The sequence below is a fragment of the Cynocephalus volans genome, chromosome 1, assembly GCF_027409185.1.
Source record: "Cynocephalus volans isolate mCynVol1 chromosome 1, mCynVol1.pri, whole genome shotgun sequence".
NCBI classification, from domain to species: Eukaryota; Metazoa; Chordata; class Mammalia; order Dermoptera; family Cynocephalidae; genus Cynocephalus; species Cynocephalus volans.
Genome location: NC_084460.1, coordinates 52,228,146 through 52,250,972, shown reverse-complemented (window position 1 = coordinate 52,250,972; position 22,827 = coordinate 52,228,146). Strand labels below are relative to the sequence as shown.

General features: G+C 48.7%; 1 protein-coding gene across 1 annotated transcript; it reads left to right on the top strand.

Moving 5' to 3' along the window:
• The first annotated feature begins 13,237 nt into the window (after nt 1-13,237).
• On the top strand, nt 13,238-22,273 carry APCDD1L (APC down-regulated 1 like). Its single transcript, XM_063096037.1, has 4 exons — nt 13,238-13,280; nt 13,445-13,583; nt 16,264-16,816; nt 21,503-22,273. The coding sequence occupies exons 1-4, from the start codon at nt 13,238-13,240 to the stop codon at nt 22,271-22,273; spliced, it is 1,506 nt and encodes a 501-aa protein (XP_062952107.1).
• The last annotated feature ends 554 nt before the right edge of the window (nt 22,274-22,827 follow it).

Genomic DNA, 22,827 nt, shown 5'->3' with positions numbered 1-22,827 from the left:
CAGCATCTTGAATAGCATATCTGAAAATGGAACTCTTCCCCAGTCCTCCATCTCAGGAACTGACACCCCACCCTCCCTGTCCCCCAGGCTGAGGACCTACACACACACACATGCCTTCACCCCACAGGGTGGCTTTCCCATCTCTGGCCACTGCCCCTCTAACACCACTCCCGGCCCTGTTCTTGCTTTCTCACTGGGGACGTGTAGTGGTCGCCAGAGATCCTCTCGATCCCCTCCTTTCCCCAGCCCCCCACAGGCACCACATCATGCTCACACAAGCCATCAGGGGTTTTGGAGCTTTGGCCCCTAACTGCCTGCTGCTGTGTGCCACCATGGCAGTTTGGCCACATCTCATGGCTACTGTCCTATAATTGAGTCAAGGTTTCTCTGCAAATCAACTAACTCATTTTCACTTATTTTTCAAAATAATCTATCTTCTATGCCTTAGCCTTACCCTAACATCATCCCAGGCTTGATGTGTCAGTTATTGAATTGAGTCAAAATAGACATGAGACTGATCACATGTGACATGTCCATCACAGATCCCCTGGGATCATGGGCAGTGCCACCCAGTTGGCACAGCGCCCTTTGGAAACACTGCTCTGAAAACGCACGCTGATCTCCTTCTCTCCCCCACCCTACTCACTCTGCCTGGAGAACGCTCCAGAGCCCCAAAGTGGCTGGCTGGGTCCCACTCGCCTCTCCACCTCTCCCTATGACAACCCTCCATGTGGTTGTGTGTCGCAGGGGCTAATTAGACCCTCCTCACCCTCTCTGCTTCTTCACACCTCCCTGCTACCTTTGCAGTCTCTGCCCAGAGTGCCCATTACGGCTCTTGTCCATCTGTCAAGCAGCTTCTCATCTTGCAAGACCCTCAAGGAGAGCATGGGCGGTGAGGCCCTTCCTGATGGCCCCTCTCTTGCTGAGCTGCCTTTGGCGGACTGGACCAGCAGTGGGTGGAATATCTGCGATGGGCCATCTCCCTGGCCGGTTTTGACACGTTCGATAAAAATGCTTTTATAAATCATCCTTGTAGAAGTGTCTTTGACACAGTAGATGCTCAATAAATGTCAAGCAAAGACCAGGGGCTGTAAGTGCAAGTGGAAAGAGGCCAGGGCTCACGATTAACAAGCCTGGCTTTGATTTGGGAACCTTCTGCCCTCAGGTTGCATGACAGAAGCAAGACGCTGTCATACTTTCTCGTCTGAGCCTTTGTTTCCCGGTCTATGACACAGGGGCAGTTAACAATACCCATCGCAAAGTTTTGTGATGAGGATGGAGGGATACATAGACATGGGATTTGCAGACTGTCAAGCTTTATTGACATATGTGGCTTATATTTGTGATGGTAACCATAATACCCCAATGACTAATCCACTGTGGTCATCCAGCTAGCTTTGCTGCTGTCCCCCCTGTGAGCTGTTCTCACTCTTCACAAGGATCAGAGAATGGCCGGTCCAGGGTTGCAAGAGAAGGCAAGAATTGCAAGCCTGTTTATTTAACCTGTGGGAAGCCAACACATTTTCCTATACGTTGTCTGCAACACTTAAGCCAATATTCGCGTCTTTGGGATTCTATTTGTACGGTAATTTAAAAATAGGGTTCAGACTTACAGCCGGCCTTTCTCCTGAAACTCCCAGAGCACATTAATTTTCTAGATGGTAAAATAATGCCATAATTAAATATTACCATTTCTCTTAAAATCTGGTAACTCCTTACTAAATAGGTTTTTCGCAACACGAGGTAGGTTTTCCCACAAAATTGCACTCTGGGGAAATTCCTTATTTTGAATGTATGAAAGAGACCATGAACTTAATCTCAACACAATGTAAGAAAAATTGATTTGTTAAATTACAATAATTTTCTTGCATTTAAAATCTCGGTGTTTCCTGTCGAGGCTGACCCAAAGGCTCTCCTAGATGTGTCTTTGAGGAAAGGACCAAGAACCGAGATGTTTTGTTTCGTTGTTTAGGAAGCTTTCCAGATGTCCTTTTCATGGTTCCAGTTGGAGTTTTTGTTCTGTGTTGCAAACTGCTCTGAAAGGAGGCAAGGAGAGGTGACCTCATTACCCTTGCCCTTCAGTCTCGAAATATGTTCTCCGTTCGAGTGGGAATGGAGATCTCCCACGTGGAAGAAAGCCTGGGCCCCAGAGCTGGCTTTCGATGGGCTCCGCCTTCGCCAAAGACAGGGTGGAAGGCGGGAGGACCGTGGTCCCCAGCTGGAGGCCGAGTCAGGAGGAGGCGGTGCCGGGTTTCACCCGGGGCTCCCAACCGCCCCAACCAAAGCTCAAGAGGGCCCCCTTGTGGAGACTTCCAAGAACAGCCCAGGAGGTGGTGTACTTCCCCCAACGCTAGGGTTGCTCTGGGTGACCCCCCACGTCTTTGGACAGTTCTCAGACCCAAGGACACCCAATGGAGACCGCCGGCCTCCATCCTTCTCTCCTCAAAACCTAAATATTTCTGTGAAACGAGAAGGTTCTTGGCCCAAGACCTGGTGGGGAACCAGTTCCCAAGGCCCCATAAAGAATTAAGCTCCTCAAGGGGCCACCCCAAGATTCCTTCCCATGCGTCTTTTTCTGGGTTCTGGGGGAGTCTTCACCACGATTTGTACAAATGCCTTCTTTCTTATTGAACGTGTGAAAACCTTGAGATTATCTTGCCAGATTCCTGTTCTGTAGAACAATGAAAGCTTCAGTCTTCTGCCAAGAGAGCTAGTAAGGATTCAATCCAATGGGAGACTTCTAGACACGTTCTGTTTAGCAAATACTGGCTCGTAACTACACCCCTTAGGGCAGGCACCAGAATGTTCAGCGAGACCCAGGCACGTTCAGAACCACTGAAAGAGCTCAGGAGCTATGTGGTCCACCCCCTTGCCCAGCTACTCAAAGCACAGGGTAGAACATTGGTATCAGTAGGCACCATTGACCAAATTTGGTATAAATTATGAACATCCAAAGACCAACGTGCAGATCTTGGAACACAGGCGCCAAAGTCGGGCTAGCGAGGCCTTGTTTCCAAGACACGACACCAGAACATCTGGGTGAAAAGGGAAAAACTTCCATCAATCACCCTGATGCCTTGGCTATTTAAAAACAGCTGGGCTTTAGCTGGAATTTTCCAGTTTTCATCTGGGTGGAAGCCCCAGCCAGAGAGTAATTAGCATTATCATGGGGCCGAGGGAGAGTTTTGATGCGAACAGCTTTTGTTCTGGAACATTCCTAAACAAACAAACAGAAAAACCTGGCCGATGAGCCAGGCTTGGTGGGCCAGATCTTGTCTCCCCAGACCCCTCATTCCTTTCCCATTTTGTGAGCCGTACATTTCCTTTTCCCTTAGCAGGAAATACTGAACAGAGGCCGTGGGGAGATGTCTTCTGAGGCCAACCGCTCCCCTCGACAGAGTGTTTTCAATTTAGGCTTTAAGCACATGTGCACACAAATATAAAACAACTGCTTCCTCCGGGCGGTTCCAGGGAAGTCCACCTTTCCCATCAACCCCTTGGTCTGGCTGACCTGGGACTGTCCATGGAGAATTGGGAGGACAGAGATAGAACAAACCATGTCCCTTCAATAGGGATATGCGACTTCTTAGCTGAAGGCCCTCCTTCTCCTCACATCTCGGAATCCTCTTTGCTGGGTACCCCATCCCTCCTGAACATCTCAGGACAACTTGCAACTCTCTGAGCTCACCAAGCAGCGGAGGGCTTACTTCAAAGCCTGGGCTGCTGAGGGGAGTGCAGAGTTGAGGTGTACTTTTTCTAGAGCACACCATTTCTGAGTTTCACAAGATTGCAGAGTGCATCCCCTCTCCCCCTCCACCCTTAGCCCTGAACACAAAGACCCTTGGATTAGATGAATGATGAGATTCAATTACACCCAAGTGAGAGACATGCAAGATATCTGAGGACCAGCCATCTACATCAGAAGGGAAATTTGCGCTCCTTAGAATGCGAAGTTTGTCTTCGTGTTTCTGTGATGTGCTGGGACTGTCATAGCATGCCCATCTGTAACCTTCTCAGGGGAGTTTGAATGGAAACTCTGTGTGCCTCTTGTGCGATGACTTCATTGGAAAGCACATCTTCTGCTGTAGCAACAAAGCGACGGCTGCCATTGCAACAGCCGGTTTCTGGAGCTTCCTGGCGCGGCAGCTGGACCGTCCAGCGCACGCCAGCACATCTCAATTTGTAAAAGGCCGCCTCATCTAATCAAGAGAGGTTATTTTTTGGGTGGGGATCCGTTGCTGAAATTTTTATTTAAAATGTGCATAAGCTTCCAACTCCAAACATTCTAGGTGAATTACCTCAAGCTGAGAGTTTTGAAATAAACCAGAAGGTCTTGACTTTTTTTTTTTTTAAAGCACTTTTTTTTAAGATCTTAATCAGAATCCCAGCAAAGGGGATGCTTGGGCTAGAACTGGGAGTGAGAGACTAGATCCTACTCACTGGGTCCCCCCTCTTTCCCAAAAAATAACTCCAGGGGTCTTCAGAAACCAGTTGAAAATGTCTGATCCAGCAAAATGTGACATGCACACTCCATTCTTGAACAAGAGCTCTGGTGTCCAATATGGTGGCCACCAGCCACATGTGGCCACTGAGGGCCTGAAATGTGGCCAGTCTAAATTGATTTGTGCTATAAATGTAAAAGATACACCAAATTTTGAAGACTTGATAGGAAAAAAAGGCATCTAAAATATCTTATTAGTAGTTTTTATATTTATCACATGTTAAAATATGGATAAATACATTAAAATTAATTTCACCTGTTTCTCCTTAGCCTTTTTAACGTGGCTACTAGAAAACCTCATGCACTAGTTTATGCCTTACATTTATGGCTTGCATTCTGTTTCTATTGGACTGTTCTGTGGAGCTAGAGGAAGCTTCCCCAGGGCTGTAGGATCACGTCAGGGTCTCGTTTAACTGGGGTAGGTTACAAGGGTGGACAGAGGCTTTAAAGCAAAGCACCTGGCAGTAGGTTGTTAGGTTGGATCCAGCTCATCTAAGCCCTTGATACGATCTGATGCTCACACTTAAATCTCATTTCATTTATTTCTCTTTCCTCTCTACCTGCTTGGATCAGCCTGAGCCCCCAGCCTACTGCAAACTCAGTGACTGACCACCCTCTTGCCCTCAGCCACACTCTTAGCAATCCCAGCAGCTGTAAACCTTCTCTTTCTCCCTTTCCATTTCAAGCCTGACCCTAACGGCCACATTCTGAGGGGTGGGAGAAGTGTCAACAAGGAATTGACATGCATGCTCTTATGGAGCACTAGTCATTCATTCATTCATTCAGCTAAAAGTAGGAAATATATCTAGCATTTATTGAGCACTTCTTATGTCAAGGCATTGTTCTAAGCATTTTTCATATCTTAATACAACAAATATTTACTGAGCATCCATCAGCCATGGTGCTAGGTGCTGGGGAATCAGCAAGAAAGACAAGGATCCTGTCCTCATGGGGCTGACAGACTAGTGGGGGGAAGTGAGAGGAAGGAAGGAGGGAAGGAAGGGGAAGATAGAAGGAAAGGAATGGAAGGAAGGAAGAAAGGAAAGAAAGAAGGAAAGAAAAAGGAAAGAAAGAAAGAAGAAGGAAGGAAGAAAGAAGGAAAGAAGGAAGGAAAGAAAGAAAAAGGAAGGAAGAAAGGAAAGAAGGAAAGGAAGAAAAAGGAAGGAAGAAAGAAAGAAGGAAAGAAAGAAAAAGGAAGGAAGGAAGAAAGAAGGAAAGAAAGAAAGAAAAAGGAAGGAAGAAAGAAGGAAGGAAAGAAAGAAAAAGGAAGGAAGAAAGGAAAGAAGGAAAGAAAGAAAAAGGAAGGAAGAAAGGAAAGAAGGAAAGAAAGAAAAAGGAAGGAAGGAAGAAAGAAGGAAAGAAAGAAAAAGGAAGGAAGGAAGGAAGAAGGAAAGAAAGAAAAAGGAAGGAAGGAAAGAAGGAAAGAAAGAAAAAGGAAAGAAGGAAAGAAAGAAAGAAAAAGGAAGGAAGGAAGGAAAGAAAGAAAAAGGAAGGAAGAAGAAGGAAAGAAAGAAAAAGGAAGGAAGGAAAGAAGGAAAAAAAGAAAAAGGAAAGAAGGAAAGAAAGAAAAAGGAAGGAAGGAAGGAAAGAAAGAAAAAGGAAGGAAGAAAGAAGGAAAGAAAGAAAAAGGAAGGACGAAAGGAAGAAAGAAGGAAGGAAGAAGGAAAGAAAGAAGGAAGGAAAGAAAGAAAAGAAAGAAAAAGGAAGGAAGAAAGAAGGAAGGAAAGAAAGAAAGAAAAAAGAAGGAAAGAAGGAAGGAAAGAAAGAAAAAGGAAGGAAGGAAGAAAAAAGAAGGAAGGAAGGAAGGAAAGAAAGAAAGAAAAAGGAAGGAAGGAAAGAAAGAAAGAAAAAAGGAAGAAAGAAGGAAAGAAAGAAAAAGGAAGGAAGAAAGGAAAGAAGGAAAGAAAGAAAGAAAAAGGAAGGAAGGAAGGAAGAAGGAAGGAAGAAGGAAAGAAAGAAGGAAGGAAAGAAAGAAAAGAAAAAGAAAAAGGAAGGAAGAAAGAAGGAAGGAAGGAAAGAAAAAAGAAAAAGGAAAGAAAGAAAGAAAGAAAGAAAAAGGAAGGAAGGAAGGAAAGAAGGAAGGAAAGAAAGAAAAAGGAAGGAAGGAAGAAGGAAAGAAAGAAAAAGGAAGGAAGAAAGGAAAGAAGGAAAGAAAGAAAAAGGAAGGAAGGAAGGAAAGAAGGAAAGAAAGAAGGAAGAAAGGAAAGAAAGAAAGAAAATGGAAGGAAGAAAGAAAGAAAAAGGAAGGAAGAAAGAAGGAAAGAAAGAAAGAAAAAAGGAAAGATAGTTGAAAAGCCTAGTGTGACACCCCACTAGCAGTGAGCACACCTAGCCCCGAGATCTTGGTTTCTAAGTACCATTCTCCAATAAAAGCATCCAGAGCTCCCTGGAGAAATGGCTGATTACAGGGCTGGGGCTGAGAAAATACAAAATGAGCCTGGAAGATCTTCTGGTGCCAGAAAATGAGAAAGTACCCACAAAATAACAAAGGCATATAGAAAGGACACAGGAGATAAATTGGAGAAGCTCCCATGGCCAAGTCAATGACAATTTGAGCAATAAAATAAATAATGATAGTGCCGGGTTATAGCCTACAAAGTAAAATCAGTATCCATGAGTTCATATTAACACAAATAACAATCAAATAAATAGATAAATGGAGGAGAAGGGACAGCACTTCCTCACAGCACAATTCCAATTAATAAACTCTGCAAGAATGGCAGAACCAGCAAATGACCATTTGGAAAATACTGTCATCATAATTGTAGGCAAGCGTCATCAATGAACATCAATAGATGCTAAAATCAGTGGGGGGTGTATAACAAAAAGCAAGATATTTCTATTATTTCCACCACATGAAGGAGGTGGCCGATACCTCTTTAAGCCAGTGATCCAAGTCAGCACCACCAGGAATGAAGCAGCTGACCTCGCTGGCCTCCTGAGAGGCCCTGGGAGGCATGCAACATTGCATCTGCAACATTACCAAAAACACATAGGCTGAATTTAATCATAAGGAAACATCAGACAATCCCAAACTGGGGAACACAGTGCAAAATAACTGGCCAGGACTCTTCAAAAGTGCCAAGATCATGAAAGACAAAGATGAAAGAAGTGTCTCCGACTGAAGGAGACACGACAACGAGATGCTGAGCAGGATCCTGGACCAGAAGAGACATTAATGGAACAAGAGGCGAAACTTGAAAACGGTCTGTAGATTAGATAATAACACTGTATCAGTGTTAAAGTCCTAGTGTTGATCCTCATGGGTGCCTGTGGAAGATGTTAACCTTTGGGCAAACTGGGTGAAGGGTATAGGAGAACTCTGTCCGCTGCATTTGCAACATTTTTGTGAGACTGAAATTATTTCAAAATACAAAGTCAAAAAATAAAAGTAAACAGAAAACGGAAAAGAGATCAATAATTACCAGGTGTGATGAGTCCAGCACGGGAGAGAAGAGAATGGAGCGTAGCCGAGGGGAACATCGATGCCAGCCTGCCAGGAAATGACGCTTGTGCTGAGCCCCGCGTGAAAGAGAAGGGCCAGCACAGGGCACAGCGGCGGCACCACGTGCAGCCCCGGGGTGGGAATGGTTCTCCAGGAACACGGTAGAAAAGCATGGCAGGAGCGGTGGATGGCGGTAGGGGGACGGCTGGGTTGGAAGGGCCTTGCAGGGTATGTGGAAAACCTTGGACGTTGCTCCCAGAGCATTGGGAAACCATGGGAAGTTTTTATGACTGTGTAAATTTCCTTCAAGACACTTAGGATGCTTTGAAATTATATTCCATCGTGGGCCTATTTGGTTAATGTCAGCCTCTCCATGAGAATAGGAATTCTGGCCGTCCCCTGCAGCCTCATGAATCCAGAGCCGTTGCAGCGTTGTGTTTGTGTGGGGGTGAAGGAATGAATAAGGGTTAGGATGCTGAGGAGACCTGGGCTTTGAACGGCCCTTGATGTCTATTGTGGGTTGAATGATAACCCCCAAAAAAGATATGTTCAAGTCCTAACCCCCAGTACCTGTGAATGTGACCTTATTTGGATATAGGGTCTTTGCAGATGTAGTCAAGTTGAGATGAGGTCACAGTGGGTTAGAGTGGGCCCTGATCCAGTGATCAGCAGCTTTATTAGAGAAAAGAAAGAGAGATTTGGCTACAAAGATGTAGACACAGAGCAAACCCACAGAGAGGGAAGACTGCCATGTGAAGATGGAGGCAGAGACTGGAGGGACGCAGCCACAAGCCAAGGGACACCTGGAGCCACCTGAAGCTGGAAGAGGCAGGAAGGATCCTCCTCTGGAGCCTCTGAAGGGAGTGTGGCCCTGCTGACACCTTGATTTTGGACTTCAGACTTTCAGACTCCAGACTTAGAGAGAATAAATTCCTGTTGCCTAAGCCATCGTTTGTGGTCCTTTGTTCCGGCAGCCCCAGGAGCCTCAGGCCCTCTGCTTTTGCATACCTGGGGGCGACGCCATGGTTGACATCCAGCCTCCCCACTCCCCCCCACCTTCTTCGAACCCACAGGCTACTTAATACATCCATGACTCACACATTCACTCATTAAAAACTATTTACTTACCATATCACCTAATATTCAAATCAAGTTCAGGTCCACCCCCTTTTAAAACTCAGTTCTCAGAAAAAGGGCTGTGAAAGCACAGGTTTGTTATGATGATGACAGCTGCTTTTTAACACCCTCCAAAATCAGCCCATTACTGCTGGAATATGAAATGCTCTCCATCGCACCTAAAACCTCGAGAGCCTTGGGACAAGCCAATTAGGACAGGAACGAGTCCTTTTCTTTTGCTTTTTGTCCCAAAAGAAAGGTAACTGAACAGCTCACATTTCTCCATCTGCTCTGGCTGCAAACCCCACATCTTTTCTACACCCTCCACCCCTTTCAATCCATGTCTACTCTTTGAAAAAAACATGGGCTGTTTCGTGGGCCTGGGAGTGAAACCTCTCTAAGCCTCCACTGTTCATCTGCAAAATGGGGATAGCCACATCTGCCTAATGGAATTGTTGCAAAAAGTAGATAAGAAAAGGGCACATATTGGAAGACTGCATTTATAGGAAATATCTAGAATAGGCAAATACGTAGAGACTGAAAGCAGATCAGTGTGTGCCAGTGTCTGAAAGGAGAAGAGAGTGATTGCTAATGGGTACAGGGTCTCCTTTCCAGGTGATGAAAATGTTCTGGAATTAAATAGTGGTAGTGGTTGCACAGCATTGTGAATGTGCTAAATGCCACTAAAATTGTACCCCTTAAAATAGTTAAAATGGTGAATTTTATGTTAGGTGTATTTTACCAAAAAAGATTTTTTTTTAATGGCTAAGAAGCATCTGCCTAAGGAGGAGCTTCACTCCTCTGAAGCTTAACTTCCTCATCTGTAAAATGGGGGTATTGACAGAACCCACTCACGGGAGGTTGTACAGACTACACCAACCAACCAACCCTTGGGAATGCCCAGCACAGTGTGCTGATATCCGGTCTCCCCAGGGCTGCGGGGAGAGCTCACAGCCGGCGTAATGCAGATAAAGCATCTGACCCATGGGACACACTTAACACATGCTCAGTAGATACTGGGCACCTAGCATCATTCTGATGATCTGAAGGCAATCTTAGCCAAGTGCCCACACTGAGCAGGGGCTCAGTAAGCATTCGTTCCCCTTTAGGCCCCAGGCGGGTTCCATATGGTGTTTGTCCATGTGGCCTATCCCTGGTGTTGGCTCACGATAACACAGCAGGCAGGAACAGATCATATTTTAAGCTTTGGTAGCCTGGTCTGAGCCATTGGGCACTCTAGATTTAATTCTGCAGGTAATTTGAACGATGCTATCTAATTTCAAATGTCCCTGATCTTATGAGCGCAAAAGCAGCATAATTTTTAATTAGTGGGTAAACAGTAAATAATGAATGGCAGTAAGTGGACACCAGTGTTAATTAAAAATCCATGGTTGATAAAAATCAATTTGGTCCCTGCATTTAATTCAATCTATCAGGTCCCTGTGAAAAGTCGTGCAGTCAAGCCCACAGCACCACCTGCTTTGAGATGTTTCTTCAGTTACGACTTTTCTGGGGGGAGAGAAAGAAGGAGGGAAAAAAAATAAAAGAAAATCAAATGTCTACCTCAAAAGCTGCGATGGAGACAGTGTCATGACATCAATTACAATTGGTTGATTTTATTTTTGTAACCTTGAAGCTGAGGCCTTACAAACGATCCAGGCAACACTGTGCCCCACTATGTGTTTCCACCAAGAAGGTCTCTAGTTTTGTGTGTTGTGTGTTGTATGTCTGAACACAGTGCGATTTAACCGAATCTCATAGCCTCCTGACATAACTAAATCCTAATTTCTCACAGAGAAACAAGACAAACTAAAACACGCTTAGTGGAAACACGATCTCTGAGGATTCATGACAAAATATAACGTCGCAGGCCATCTTGGTGTCCTCTGGGAGGATACAGAAAAATAAAAGGCTTGTTTTCTTTTGAACAGAAAACATTTCCTCGAGAAACTGAGGTTCATGGAAACAATGTCAAACAAGTCATTTTCAGGGCCCACTCACTATTCTACTCTGAAGGTAAGCTCGATTTTCCTGCTAGGCAAATCATGCTTTCCCTTGTGATCCATTTTTTCACTTGGCTTTCTCCATTCTCCAAATCAACGCTTCAGACAGGTTTCATTGACATCGGCGATGCTCAAAACAACCTGCAGAATTGAACCCAGGGAACCCAGTGTCTTCCCATTAAGTTGACTGCAGAAGCCCCAGCACGTGCAAGGGGTTGACACCGAGGTGTGTCCCCCCTGCCACTCAGAGTTCCTGGTAGGGTTATGTGGGACCGCGGCGCAGCTCTGATGCTCACCACCGAGCACTCTGTCTGGCTCGGGTCCCCATATGGGATGTGCCAAGTGAATCGAAACCACCATGGCTTCCCTCTCCGGGCTCCCTCAGCGTATTAACTCTGCAGAGCAGGTCTGAGTGGGCTGTTAGTTTTCATTTCTCCTGTTCAGCAGATGGAAGCCAAAGAATCAGTTGTAGGATAAACAAAGAATGCAGTGAAGACCAGCATCACGCCCACTTTTTTACTCACTTGTTGGCCTGTTCATGCAGCAGATGTCTGCTGAGTGCCCTGTGTTCCCCCAGGCCTCCAAATCAGCCCCTTTGCCCTCACTGCGGATGCAAGGTGGGCAACAGTTAAACCACCAGGGGCTGGCCACTTAGTTCACTTGGTTAGACCACAGTGTTATAACACCGAGGTCATGGGTTCCGATCCTTGTACTGGCCAGCTGCCAAAAAAAAAAAAGTCAGGCTCCTAGTCTGGCTCTGTCACGTTCAGGTGGCATGTACCCCTGTGCAAGCTGAGCCCCTTTCTCTGCCCACAAGAGAAAGACATCACCGACACCCATCTCCTAAAGTTGTTTCAAAGTCAGATGAGATAATATATGAAAATGCACAGAGCCCAGGCTTGGTTAACAGGAACTCGGTTGTCATCACCATTGTCACCAACAGCATCACTCCTGTCTTCTCTGCTGCTCACGGGGGATCCCCCAGCCTCCAGAGAAGTGAGGAATCTGCTCTGCCTCACTTTTCTGAGAGGCTGCTGGGGCATGGAGAGTTTAGGGTCATGTCCAGCCGGACAGCTCCAAGGGGACACTGTGGGACCCCCAAACCTCCCCTAGCCACATGGCCCTTCCTGAACCCTGGCCAGGCAGGTGTGAATGTGCAGTGAGGACGTGGGGGGGATGCCGTCCATTCTCCTCTACACCTGCAACCTTTGCCGAGGCCTTCTGGCTGACAGATGTCTCTGGTAGACCTGTGCCCTGATGACTGGGCCCCTCCTGACCCACTCGGGCTGCAGCAGCGAGGCTGGGAAGCCCAGCTGTAGGAGCCGGGCCACGAGTATAATCAGCGCTGGGATACTTGGGTGCTGTCTGCCGCCAAGCTTCCCACGACATCTAGCCATCTGGGCTGTCTGGAGCCTGTCGCCTCTGAGGGGAGATGTCGGTTTCGGGGGGAGCTGCTGCTCTTCAGCAGCTGAAGGCTTTGGCTTTCCCACCTCGGAGCAGCCCCTAGGAGAGGCTGTGAGCAGTCCCACGCCCTGGCTTGACCCATCTCCAGGACAGAGCCAAGCACATCTGGGGTCACTCACGAGGAGCCCCGTGCACTGGCCCTAGCTTTGGTCACCTTCCTCCCCTGGCTCCAGGGAGAAGGGGAGGCCCACATTGTCCTCATGCACAGCCGGACAACTGCTGGGGGGCTGTGTGCTCAGCCACCCACCACACACTTACTGAGCGATGGCTGGGCCCACAGCCACAAAGAGGGACAACTGGCAGGCCTGGCGCTGCAGTGAGACACAAAGCACATGGCCCAAGGGTGGGCAGCAGGCAGCTGCTCCAAGCTGGGAGAGGTCAGACAGAAACTGGCTCCTTGGAGGAGGGGAGGGGTCTGCTCTGGGAAGGGCTGGAGTCCCACTGCCCCCGACTCCTGGGGTCTGAGTCTGGAGGGCACCTTGTCCAGGAGTGTATGGTCCTTTAGCCACTGCCCACAGGGCCTGGACATGGCAGGTGAGTCTGCAGAAACCCTGGGCTTCTGGGAATCTACTCTCATGTCGAATTCTCAGAGGCTTCCTAGCCCTGGAATCTGGGGTGGTCTCCCTCTAGGAGGCTTGGATTTAAGGGAGATCACATCTGGGACCCCGGGAGGAGAAGAGTCAGGAGGCTGATTCTAGCCACCCCACTATGTGGACCCTCTCACTGTCTCCAGTACTGGGGTCAGCCCGAGGTGAGGCTGGGCATCTTGAGGGGGAGCCAAGATGGGAGCATAGCCCTGCCTGGCTCCCTGATGTCTTGCAAGCTATGGCCCTGGAGGGGTTGGGCAGGTGGGTGGGGCAGGCGGAATACCTGTCCTATGCTGGGATCTCTCACCCAGGTCTGTGTGGTTTGCAGCCCATACCACAGAGGCTACCGGGACAACCAGAGGTGGCCATCTGCGGTGGAAACCCCACTGCCAGCAGTCCTTGCCCAATGGAGCACCTGTCACTGCAATCCTACCTCCACACCTCGACGGGCCCTGGATCTCCACTGGGTAAGACCCCACATCACCTTGACCATGGACCCCTGGTCTGGGAGACTTCTCCCTTTCTGAGCCTCAGTGTCATGTCTGTAAAATGGACATAATTCATCCAGCTGTCCAAGAGACCTGCTACCTGCCAAACGTGGCTTTCCCTGCCTCCCCTCTGCAGAGTGCACCTGGGAGGCAGGGACTGTGTTGAGCATCACGTCCCAATCACAAAGAGCAAATGGATGAAATCCATTCATTGAACACATTGAGCACTTATCATACAAACACTTATTGGGTGCCTATTACCAGCTAGGCACATGGGGTTGGCAGTGGGACATGCACTAAACATGCAAACACAGAAATAAGTACTAGAAGTGAGATAGTGCTAAGCTGTGCAAGGAAGGAAATAAAACCGAGGACATGACAACAAGTGACCTGGAGCATTGTTTAGAGTGGTCAGGAGAGGCTTCTTGGAGGTGGTGGCATTCTGCTGAGAGCTGAAAGTAGAGGAGTCAGCCATTCAAAAGGCAAGGGAAGCACCAGGCAGATGGCACATCTGGTGCAAAGGCCCTAAGGCAGGAAGTGGCAGGCTAGAGAGAGCCTGGGTGTCCCCATAAAATTCTTTTTAACCTGCCGGGCTCTCCAGACACTTCGGAGGCCCAGCTGCTGCTCTGCGGCCAACGGGCTGTATGTCATGCTCTCATCTGTGTGCACAAGTCCCACAGCAGTCAGCTGAGGCCCCCTCCCGGGGGTGGGGTAGGGAGAAGGGAGGCTGTGGCCTCCTCAACACCTGCCTCCTCCCTCCCTCCCCCGCCATCCCCTTTGGGCCAGTCCTGTTCTGGGGTCAAGGACCGGACTCTCTGTGTCCTCCATGAACCTCCTGAGGTCAGGGAGAAACCCGACTGCCAAACATCTGCTTGTGCTTTGGGTGGAGGGAGGAGACATGAATCTGCAAAGCTGCTTCCAACGCATTCCCAGGCTCTGCTGAGCTGCACGTAGCCCCCCACCCCACAGTCCAGCTGGGATCAATCCAACCACTAGCCAGGGTCACTCTGAGACAGAACTGGGGCACAGGGAGGGGGGACACTAGTTGCAGACTGCTCCTGCCCTGAAACAACAGCATTCTGGAGCAGTCCTTCTAAGAAACATCTAGAATTTTCTTCCTAGAAAGTTCCCTGCCACGCTCTCAGACAGGCCTGGCTGCTTCCTGGGAAAAGTATGGAAAAGGGTCCAGAGTCTGGGAACTACTGAGATGTCTAATGTGACCTTAGGCAAATCCCTTCTCCAGATCTTGTCTGAGACCCTTGGCGACGTGGGCCGCCTCTTTTGATTTTAAACTAACACCTGCACTGGTATTTACTTACTATTTTTCTTTAAACCAACTTGCTTTTATTTACTTAAATATATACATTTACTTTTGCACCTTCATTGAGGTATAATTGGTGCACAATAAACTGCACAGTGTGCCATGATTATTTTTAAAGGAAGCAGAATACTACATTGGATATAGAGAATAGAGCCACTTGTCATAAGTAAGGGGTGAGTGTAAAAAGAAACTCAGTGAAAACAAAACAACCCGATTAAGTTCTCTCTAGATTCGTTGCCTATCTAAGGCTCCGAGTCTGTTCTCCCCGGGAGAAAAGGGAGGTTGGCGTTGAAGACACATTATCTCCGAACAGAGACTTTCTCCTTAACGTTCTCAGAAAGATTGAAAGAAAAGAGGGCATTGTTTCCTTGCTGATTGATAACATGTTTCCTCTGCTCCAACAGCCCTGATATGAAAAATATCAAGAAAATAGTAGTACAGGTGGTATCTGGTTAGAGTAAAATTGTAGGGGTGGTACCTACCTGCTCTTCCTCAGCCCCCCCAAAACTCATCCACCCCATCTGAGCCCTCAGTGAGGAAGTCCCCAGCCCAGGGTATGACTGTGGATCTAGGAGTCATTTAGCTTCCCTTTGCCTCCTATCCATCACCTCCTGGATTTGTTCATATCACCAACGGAAGAGAGCCTGAGGACCAAGTCCAGCCCACTGCCTGTTTTTGTAAATAAAGTTTTACTGGCACACAACCATGCCCATCATTTATACATTATCTATGGCTGCTTTAGCAATGTTGAGTAGCTGCAACAGAAACCATCTGGCCTGCAAAAACAAAAATATTTATTATCTGACTCTTTACAGAAAAAGTTTGGTGACTCCTGGTTTAGATCAATAAGCCCTGTCATAGACATGGATGAAACCTGGTGGGGGAGTCAGCCTATCAAAGGGGGAGACAGTGTAAGCAACTGTCATCCCTGACTCATTCGTTCACTTAGTAAGGACCCAGGGAGGGTGCTGGCTCCAGTCAGGTCCCAGGAACCCAATGGGAAAGAACCTTCCAGAACTTGCAGTGCAGTGAGACCCAGACAGTTTGCAAAGGAGCCTCCAATTAGGGCAATTAAGATTGAATGAAAGAAGAACTAGACGGCTTTTGTTGAGGCTGCAAGGCATTGAGCAGAAGGTCCCTGGCCCCTAAGTTGGGCCTGACTAAGACCAGTCAGAGAAACTGATGCTGTAGGGGCCCAGGACTGAGCTGAGGTCTGAAATTGGGGCTGGGGAGGCAGGAGCCCAGCCCCACAGGGAGAGGGGCTCATGGTGCTGGTGTTCACTTCTCTGCCCAACCCCCATCTCCTTGCTCCTCCCCGACTCCCACCCCTGCCCGCAGCTGCGAGGTGCGCCCAGGACCAGAGTTCCTCACCCGCTTCTACACCTTCTACCCCAACCGCCTCTTCCGAGCCTACCAATTCTACTACGGGGACCCTTTCTGCCAGGAACCTGCCCACTCGCTGCTCATCAAGGGCAAAATTCGCCTGCGCCGGGCCTCCTGGGTCACCCAGGGTGCCACTGAGGCTGACTACCACCTGCACAAGGTGGGCATCGTCTTCCACAGCCGCCATGCCCTGCTCGATGTCAGCGGGCGTCTCAACCTGACCCAGGCTGGCCAGGACTGCGCCCAGCGTCTGCCCCCAACCCGGGCCTGGCTGCCTGGGGCGCTATATGAGCTGCTGAGTGCCCGGGCCCAGGGGGACTGCATGGAGGCACTGGGCTTCACCATGCATGAGCTAAGCCTGGTTCGTGTGCAGCGCCACCTGCAGCCCCAGCCCGGGGCCGCACCATGGCTGGTGGAGGAGCTGTACCTAGGGGACATCCACACCGACCAGGCAGAGAGGCGACACTACCGGCCCACCGGCTACCAGCGCCCATTGCAGAGCGCCCTGGTGAGTCTGGGCCCCTGGCCAGTAGGCCCCATATGATCTGGTCCCTTCCTAGGGCTCTGCCTGCCCTGCTCTTATCACTGCTGCCCCACTCCCGTCAGCTTGCCTCAGGACATTTGCATGTCTCTGCTTGAGACATCTTTCCTCAGGCCTTTACAAGGTGGCTGGCTTTTTCCAGAAGGAAACACTAGTCAGCCTTCTGGGTCTCATCCTCCCCAGCCCACATGCTCCAGATTTGGTCCTCCGGGGCCCTGCAAGATCCCATTTCTGCCCCACGTGGGCCCATGGGCTTGGGCAGGTTTTTCCTCCCTGTGACCTTCTCAGCACCCAATAAGTGCTGAAGCTCTATTGTCTGTTTGTGTATGGACTCCTGCCTCCAGCCCTAGACCCTCCACAAGGGTAGGGCTGCTGCGACCTCCTAACCCAGGATCTGGCACATGATCAGGGCCAATAAGTGTTGGTGAATGAATTAGAGAGAGGGTCGCTTTCCTCCAGGGTGCTGGTGGGGCTGCTGCACACCCCTCTGATGCCACTCCCATCAAAGTCTCAGTGGAAATCTCACTGCTGACCTGGAAGCGGAGCAGTCGGCATCTGTTTAGAGTGCAGAGTTGGGTCTGGCAGGTCTGGGCGGAGCCTGGGGTTTTGCATTTCTAGCAAGCTCCCAATGGCCCATGGGCCACCCTCTGGTGGGGAGGCTGCAGTCTAAAGGGAACTGCCCTGTCTTCAAGATGCTCCCCCTAGACTCCCAAGTGAGTTTCACCTAAGCCGATTAACCTAGATTTTAAATGAAGCCAACACAAACATACCGTACTAATTTGGGGAAGATCTAGTAGCACTTTTTTGTCTGATGAGCAAACAGGCAGAAAGAAACTTAACTTTTTTGTGTGCTGTACTCCAGGCACATAGCTCAGAGCGTGGCTAGTACGAAGGTGCAGACTCTTGACCTTTCCAGTGCCAGAGACTCTTCTGGTGGCTGGTTAAAGCCTACGGACCCCTCCTCAGAAAAATGTTTTTAAAAGCATAAGATAAAATATATATGATTTAGGTGAAAACCGATTCTTTTCAAAGTTACCTAAGTCTTAAAACATTAACTTGTGATATAGGAATACTATGAATATGAATTCTTCATTCACCCTCATTCCAAAGCAGTGATGAGCGTACACGGTGTTTCCAGTATTTGCAACACTGCTAATGTGATATTGACGACAAAGTCAGAGGTTCTGCTGATGCTACTGGGGTTTGTTGCCGACATTCACGGTTAGAAGAAATGTTAACTTATTAGTTAATGGTTATTAAAAATGAAGTTGAGGTTAGGACTCCAGGTAAAGAACTTCTGTACAAGGCACCCAATGATTATTTTTTGAAAGTGCAAATGAATGAATGGAAGGAGAGAGGGATGGATGGATGGAAGGATAGAAGGATGGATGGATAGATGGAAGGATAGAAGGATGGATGGATAGATGGAAGGATGGATGGATGGGTGGAAGGATGGATGGATGGGTGGAAGGATGGATGGATAGATGGAAGGATAGAAGGATGGGTGGATGGAGAGATGGTGATGGATTAATTGTCATTGTTATCAAGTGTTCTTTGAGCCTTTAGGCCACCCTTACATCATTCAGCATGTATTGAGTGCCTAATGTGTACGTGACACTCAAAGAACTAAAGCAGGTGGGACAACATCTCACCCCTGGGAGCAGCCACTTACCAGAGTTCCAGGGAGGAAGTACTGGGGACAAGACAGAAGCCCAATAGTCATCTGCCCTCCCCTCCTTCAAACCCAGGAGATGGATAGCAGAGACAAGAAGTTCTCATAATCAGAAAATCAGCCTCTGAGTTCTTTTTGTGACCTCAAAATTATTCCCTTTTTGGCAAACAATGTTCTAGGCTGGTCTGGGTTCTCTACTTAGAGAAGAGATGGCACAGGTGGAGAGTTAATTACTGGCCCCACCACCTCAGTAGGAGAGGCAACTGTCTGAATGCAAAGAGGACAGATCCCCAGGGGCTGCAGGGACTGACAATTTCATGTCTCCCCAGGTAGAGCTCTAGGGCCATCACCGTCCCTGCCCTCCCTGCTGCCTGGCCAGCCCGGGTGGCCAGTCCAGCCTGAAATGTGATTGAGAAGCAAAACACACAGAAATGTGTGCACAGGTGGGCAGTGCCCCATGTACAGACATTAAATTAAATGTCTGCTCACCCACTGCCCACCTCCAGAAGAAAAAAAGGAAGATAATTTCAAAGAAGAAAACGTTGCAGATAAATCCCCAAATAAAGAATTAGTTGTTACTTTATCCTGTCCAGAACCCAAGCCTTGCCCATGACCCAAACCAGATGGCAAACAGAAACATTTTTAGAAATTAATTTAAAACCAATTTGATCCCCAAATTCATTGCCTCGATATAGAATCCTAATCAATCAGCCAACACTCAACCAAAATCATCTGAGCCTGGTGTCACCTCTGGAGGTTAATTAGAAACTGTTATGTGCTATTTGAGAAATAACTTTATGTAACAGGCTTAAACCAGTAAGAGTTTGGCTTCCACACAAGTGTGAATTCTACTGGCTGGGGGCCTTGTTTATTAACACATGCGACTCCAGACCTCTGCAAAAAGACACCCAGAAGATTTTCGATAGAGACAGGAACTTTATTTCACCACCTTCAAAAGCACCAGAGAACGAAATGCCTTTTCCCTCCCCTCTCTCTCCTTAAAAGGTTGCTGGTTCTCAACTTGTTTCTGCTACACAGAAAACCACCTGCCCCAAATTACCAGCTGCATCCCCAAATGTCCTCTGTATAGAGGCGCTGTGTGTGTGTGTGTGTGTGTGTGTGTGTGTGTGTGTGTGTGTGTGTGTGTGTGTTTGGTGGGCAAGGGCAGCTCTAGGATTATTTTGATGTAATACATTATGTCCTGTCAATACACATTAGTGTGACAACAGTCAGAATGTGGTTAAAATGCCTAAATTAGAGTAGACTCTTATCAGCAGGCATCCCAATTACTGACACTCTAGCTAACTACTGAACTTGCTTCTTTCCATCACAAACATTTTTGCAGCCATTTACTAGCATTTTAAAGTGCCTTTGAATGCTCTGGGTCAAAATCTCCCACACCCAAAATAATATGGTCTCCTATATTATGGAAATCAAGGAAAGTTTAAGTTAATAATAATAATAAATAAAAAGAGCTTATAAAATGTGGCAATCCAAAAAAAAAAAAAAAAAAGCTGTTCTCCATCATCCAATAGTTTCTTTCTGAACTAGAACTCTCAAATGTCACTCATTTGTTATGAAATTCACTCACCCAGCAGCAATCTATGGAAATTTTTTTTTTTTTTGGCTTTTTTTTTTTTTTTCCAAGAAAAAATATATTGGAACTGATTTCCTAGATGGGCCCTCAAAATGCCCTCTTTTCCTTGTGTGTCCTCTTGGACCCCTGACCCTAAGTTTCCTTCTGAAATGGCAAAAGTAGAGGGTGTTTGCTAGTCCCATGTCAGCTTTGACAATTGTCTGCTCCAAGGCCATTTACCTTTCAGCTTGATGCTTTGGACAAAATGCTAGGCAGCAGCTCCCTTTAAAAAACAAAAAACCAAACACCATGAAGACATCTGTATCTGTTTCCTTTTGGCCTCTACTGAGCTTTTTCACTCCAAAATGCAGGCTGACTACTCCCACACAATTTGGGTCAGCATCTGTCTCCTGTTGACATGTTTTACTGTAAACCCAGCTCATGAGACTTTGTAAGGCAGTGGCAACTGTAAATAAGGCCGAACACAGAGGAAAACCAGTTCATAGCCTAAGGCAATCTGGCTGGTTTTCCCTATTATAAATAACACTGCAGTGAACATCTTTGAGCCAGAGCTCTTTACAACTTTTCCACTATCTCCTTCGCACAGACTCTGCACAATGGGGCTCCAAAGGCATTAATATTTGGATGGCTTTTGATCCTTGTTGCTACTTTCACTTTCGAAGGAGTGGAGCAAAGGATGTTCACCTTCCAACATGAATTGCCGAAAGATAAACAGCCTCCATTTGCCACCCAGCAGGGGAGATGCAAAAGTGCCCTGAGGCTTTCAGTACAGATGGGGGCGGGGGAGGGTGTCTGACAGGCAAGGCTTAAGCCAGGCTGCGTTTAGGCTCATCTCTGCCACTTCCAAGCTGGACAACCTAGGCCCACCAGCTGGCCCCTGGGTTCAGCTTCCTAGGCCATAACATGTAGTGGTTGCATGGGAACACTTAGCATAGTTCCTGGCACTTAGAAAGCACCTAAAAGAGTGAAGGAAAGGAACCATGAGCAAGGAAAAAGAAAAACTGTAAAGGGAGCTTGTGCTGTGCTAGACCCTGGCAGGATCCAATAGCCATAGGGGAACAGCCCCAGCTTTCTAGAGACGAGTAAATATTAGGGAATGCTATGTCGATGCAGAAAATAAAAGAGGGTGATGTGATCGTCCCTGGGGGCTACTTTACATTGTCAACCAGGAAAGGTCTCTCGGGGCCTGTCTTTGAGCTGAGACTTTCTGGCTGGGAGTTCCAGGTGGCAGGGACAGCACGTGCAAAGGCCCAGGGGCAGGCTGGGGCAGGGGCTGAGGGAGACAGACGGGTGATGACTGCCTACAGAGCTGGGGTTCCACTCCAGACTGCACCCCGGTCTCTCCACCTGTGCCAACCACCCTTTCCCCTTTGTGTCTCGCCAGCACCACTCCCGACCCTGCCCGGCCTGCGTCCTCATCGCGAGCTCCAACGAGCACCGGCCGCCTGTGCTGCACCCCCGGCCGAGCCTGCCGCTGCGCCTGGGCGGCTGCTGGGCCAGCACACGCTGCGAGGTGCGCCCGGCCGTGCTCTTCCTCACCCGGCTCTTCACCTTCCACGGGCACAGCCGCTCCTGGGAGGGCATTTACCGGCACTTCTCGGACCCTGCCTGCCGGCAGCCCACCTTCACCGTGCACGCAGCTGGCCGCTACAGCAGGGGCACGCCCTCCGCCAGGGTGCCCGGCGGCACCGAGCTAGTGTTCCAGGTCACGGAGGCCCACGTGACCCCCATGGACCAGGCGACCACGGCCATGCTCAACTTCTCTGAGCCAAGCAGCTGCGGGGGCCCAGGGGCCTGGTCGGTGGGCACCGAGCGGGATGTCACAGCCACCAACGGGTGCCTGGCACTGGGCATCAGGCTCCCGCACGTGGAGTACGAGCTTTTCAAGATGGAGCAAGACCCTCAAGGGCAAAGTCTACTCTTCATCGGACAAAGGCCCACCGACGGGTCAAGTCCCGACACCCCGGAGAAGCGCCCCACCTCCTACCAAGCGCCCCTGGTGTTCTGTGGCGGGGAGGCCGGCAACCTCTCCAGGCCCCTGCAACGCAGGCCTCCGCTGCAGAAACCCCCCAGAGGTGGAGGCCCCTGTCCACCTGTAGCCCCTCTCCCCTTTCTGCTCCTAGTTCTAGGGCTGGCCTTCCTCTGGTGGCTATGACATTGGTCTTCCACTTCAAGACTGTGCCTCTGGACACCCGTCTGAGCCTGCGGATTCCTCCTGGCACTGAGCCCCTCGAGCTGTCCGTGGGGCAGGACCAATCTTCTCTACCCTGTCGTGGATGGACACACAGTACCACTGCTTCTAAACTCAGTCTGTGTCCCAAGCAGATCAGCACCTGAACCTAGCAGCGCCTGCAAAGTCTATGCCATGCGCCTGGATGTGGCAGCGATGTTGATTGCTACATGAATTCCTAAACGCTCACTCCCGACTTCTGTTCTTTCCTTCTCACAGGCACCGGTCGGGGACCACCCTGAGACTCCCTGTCTGACAGCCCCAGCCCTCCTCTTCCTGTGCCCTGGAGATTTTGTGCAATGAGAGCGAGACACCTGAGATCCTGCCTAGGGACGATGCCTGCTGCTCTGCCGAGTCTGTGGGTTGTTGTTTAAAGATTATTAATTTGAATTTAGCAATACAAACTCAAAACGGGGCAATGAATTAAAGATGCCACTGCAGGCTTTCAGTACTTCTCAGCTTTCTGGCAGAGGGCTTGT

What these genes read in the sequence shown, in the direction of transcription:
- APCDD1L (XM_063096037.1), top strand. Translation starts at nt 13,238, where the DNA reads ATGTGGACCCTCTCACTGTCTCCAGTACTGGGGTCAGCCCGAG. An exon ending in GGGCCCTGGATCTCCACTGG is followed by an intron (nt 13,584 to 16,263) that starts GTAAGACCCCAC and finishes CCCTGCCCGCAG; the next exon opens with CTGCGAGGTGCGCCCAGGAC. An exon ending in GCCCATTGCAGAGCGCCCTG is followed by an intron (nt 16,817 to 21,502) that starts GTGAGTCTGGGC and finishes GTGTCTCGCCAG; the next exon opens with CACCACTCCCGACCCTGCCC.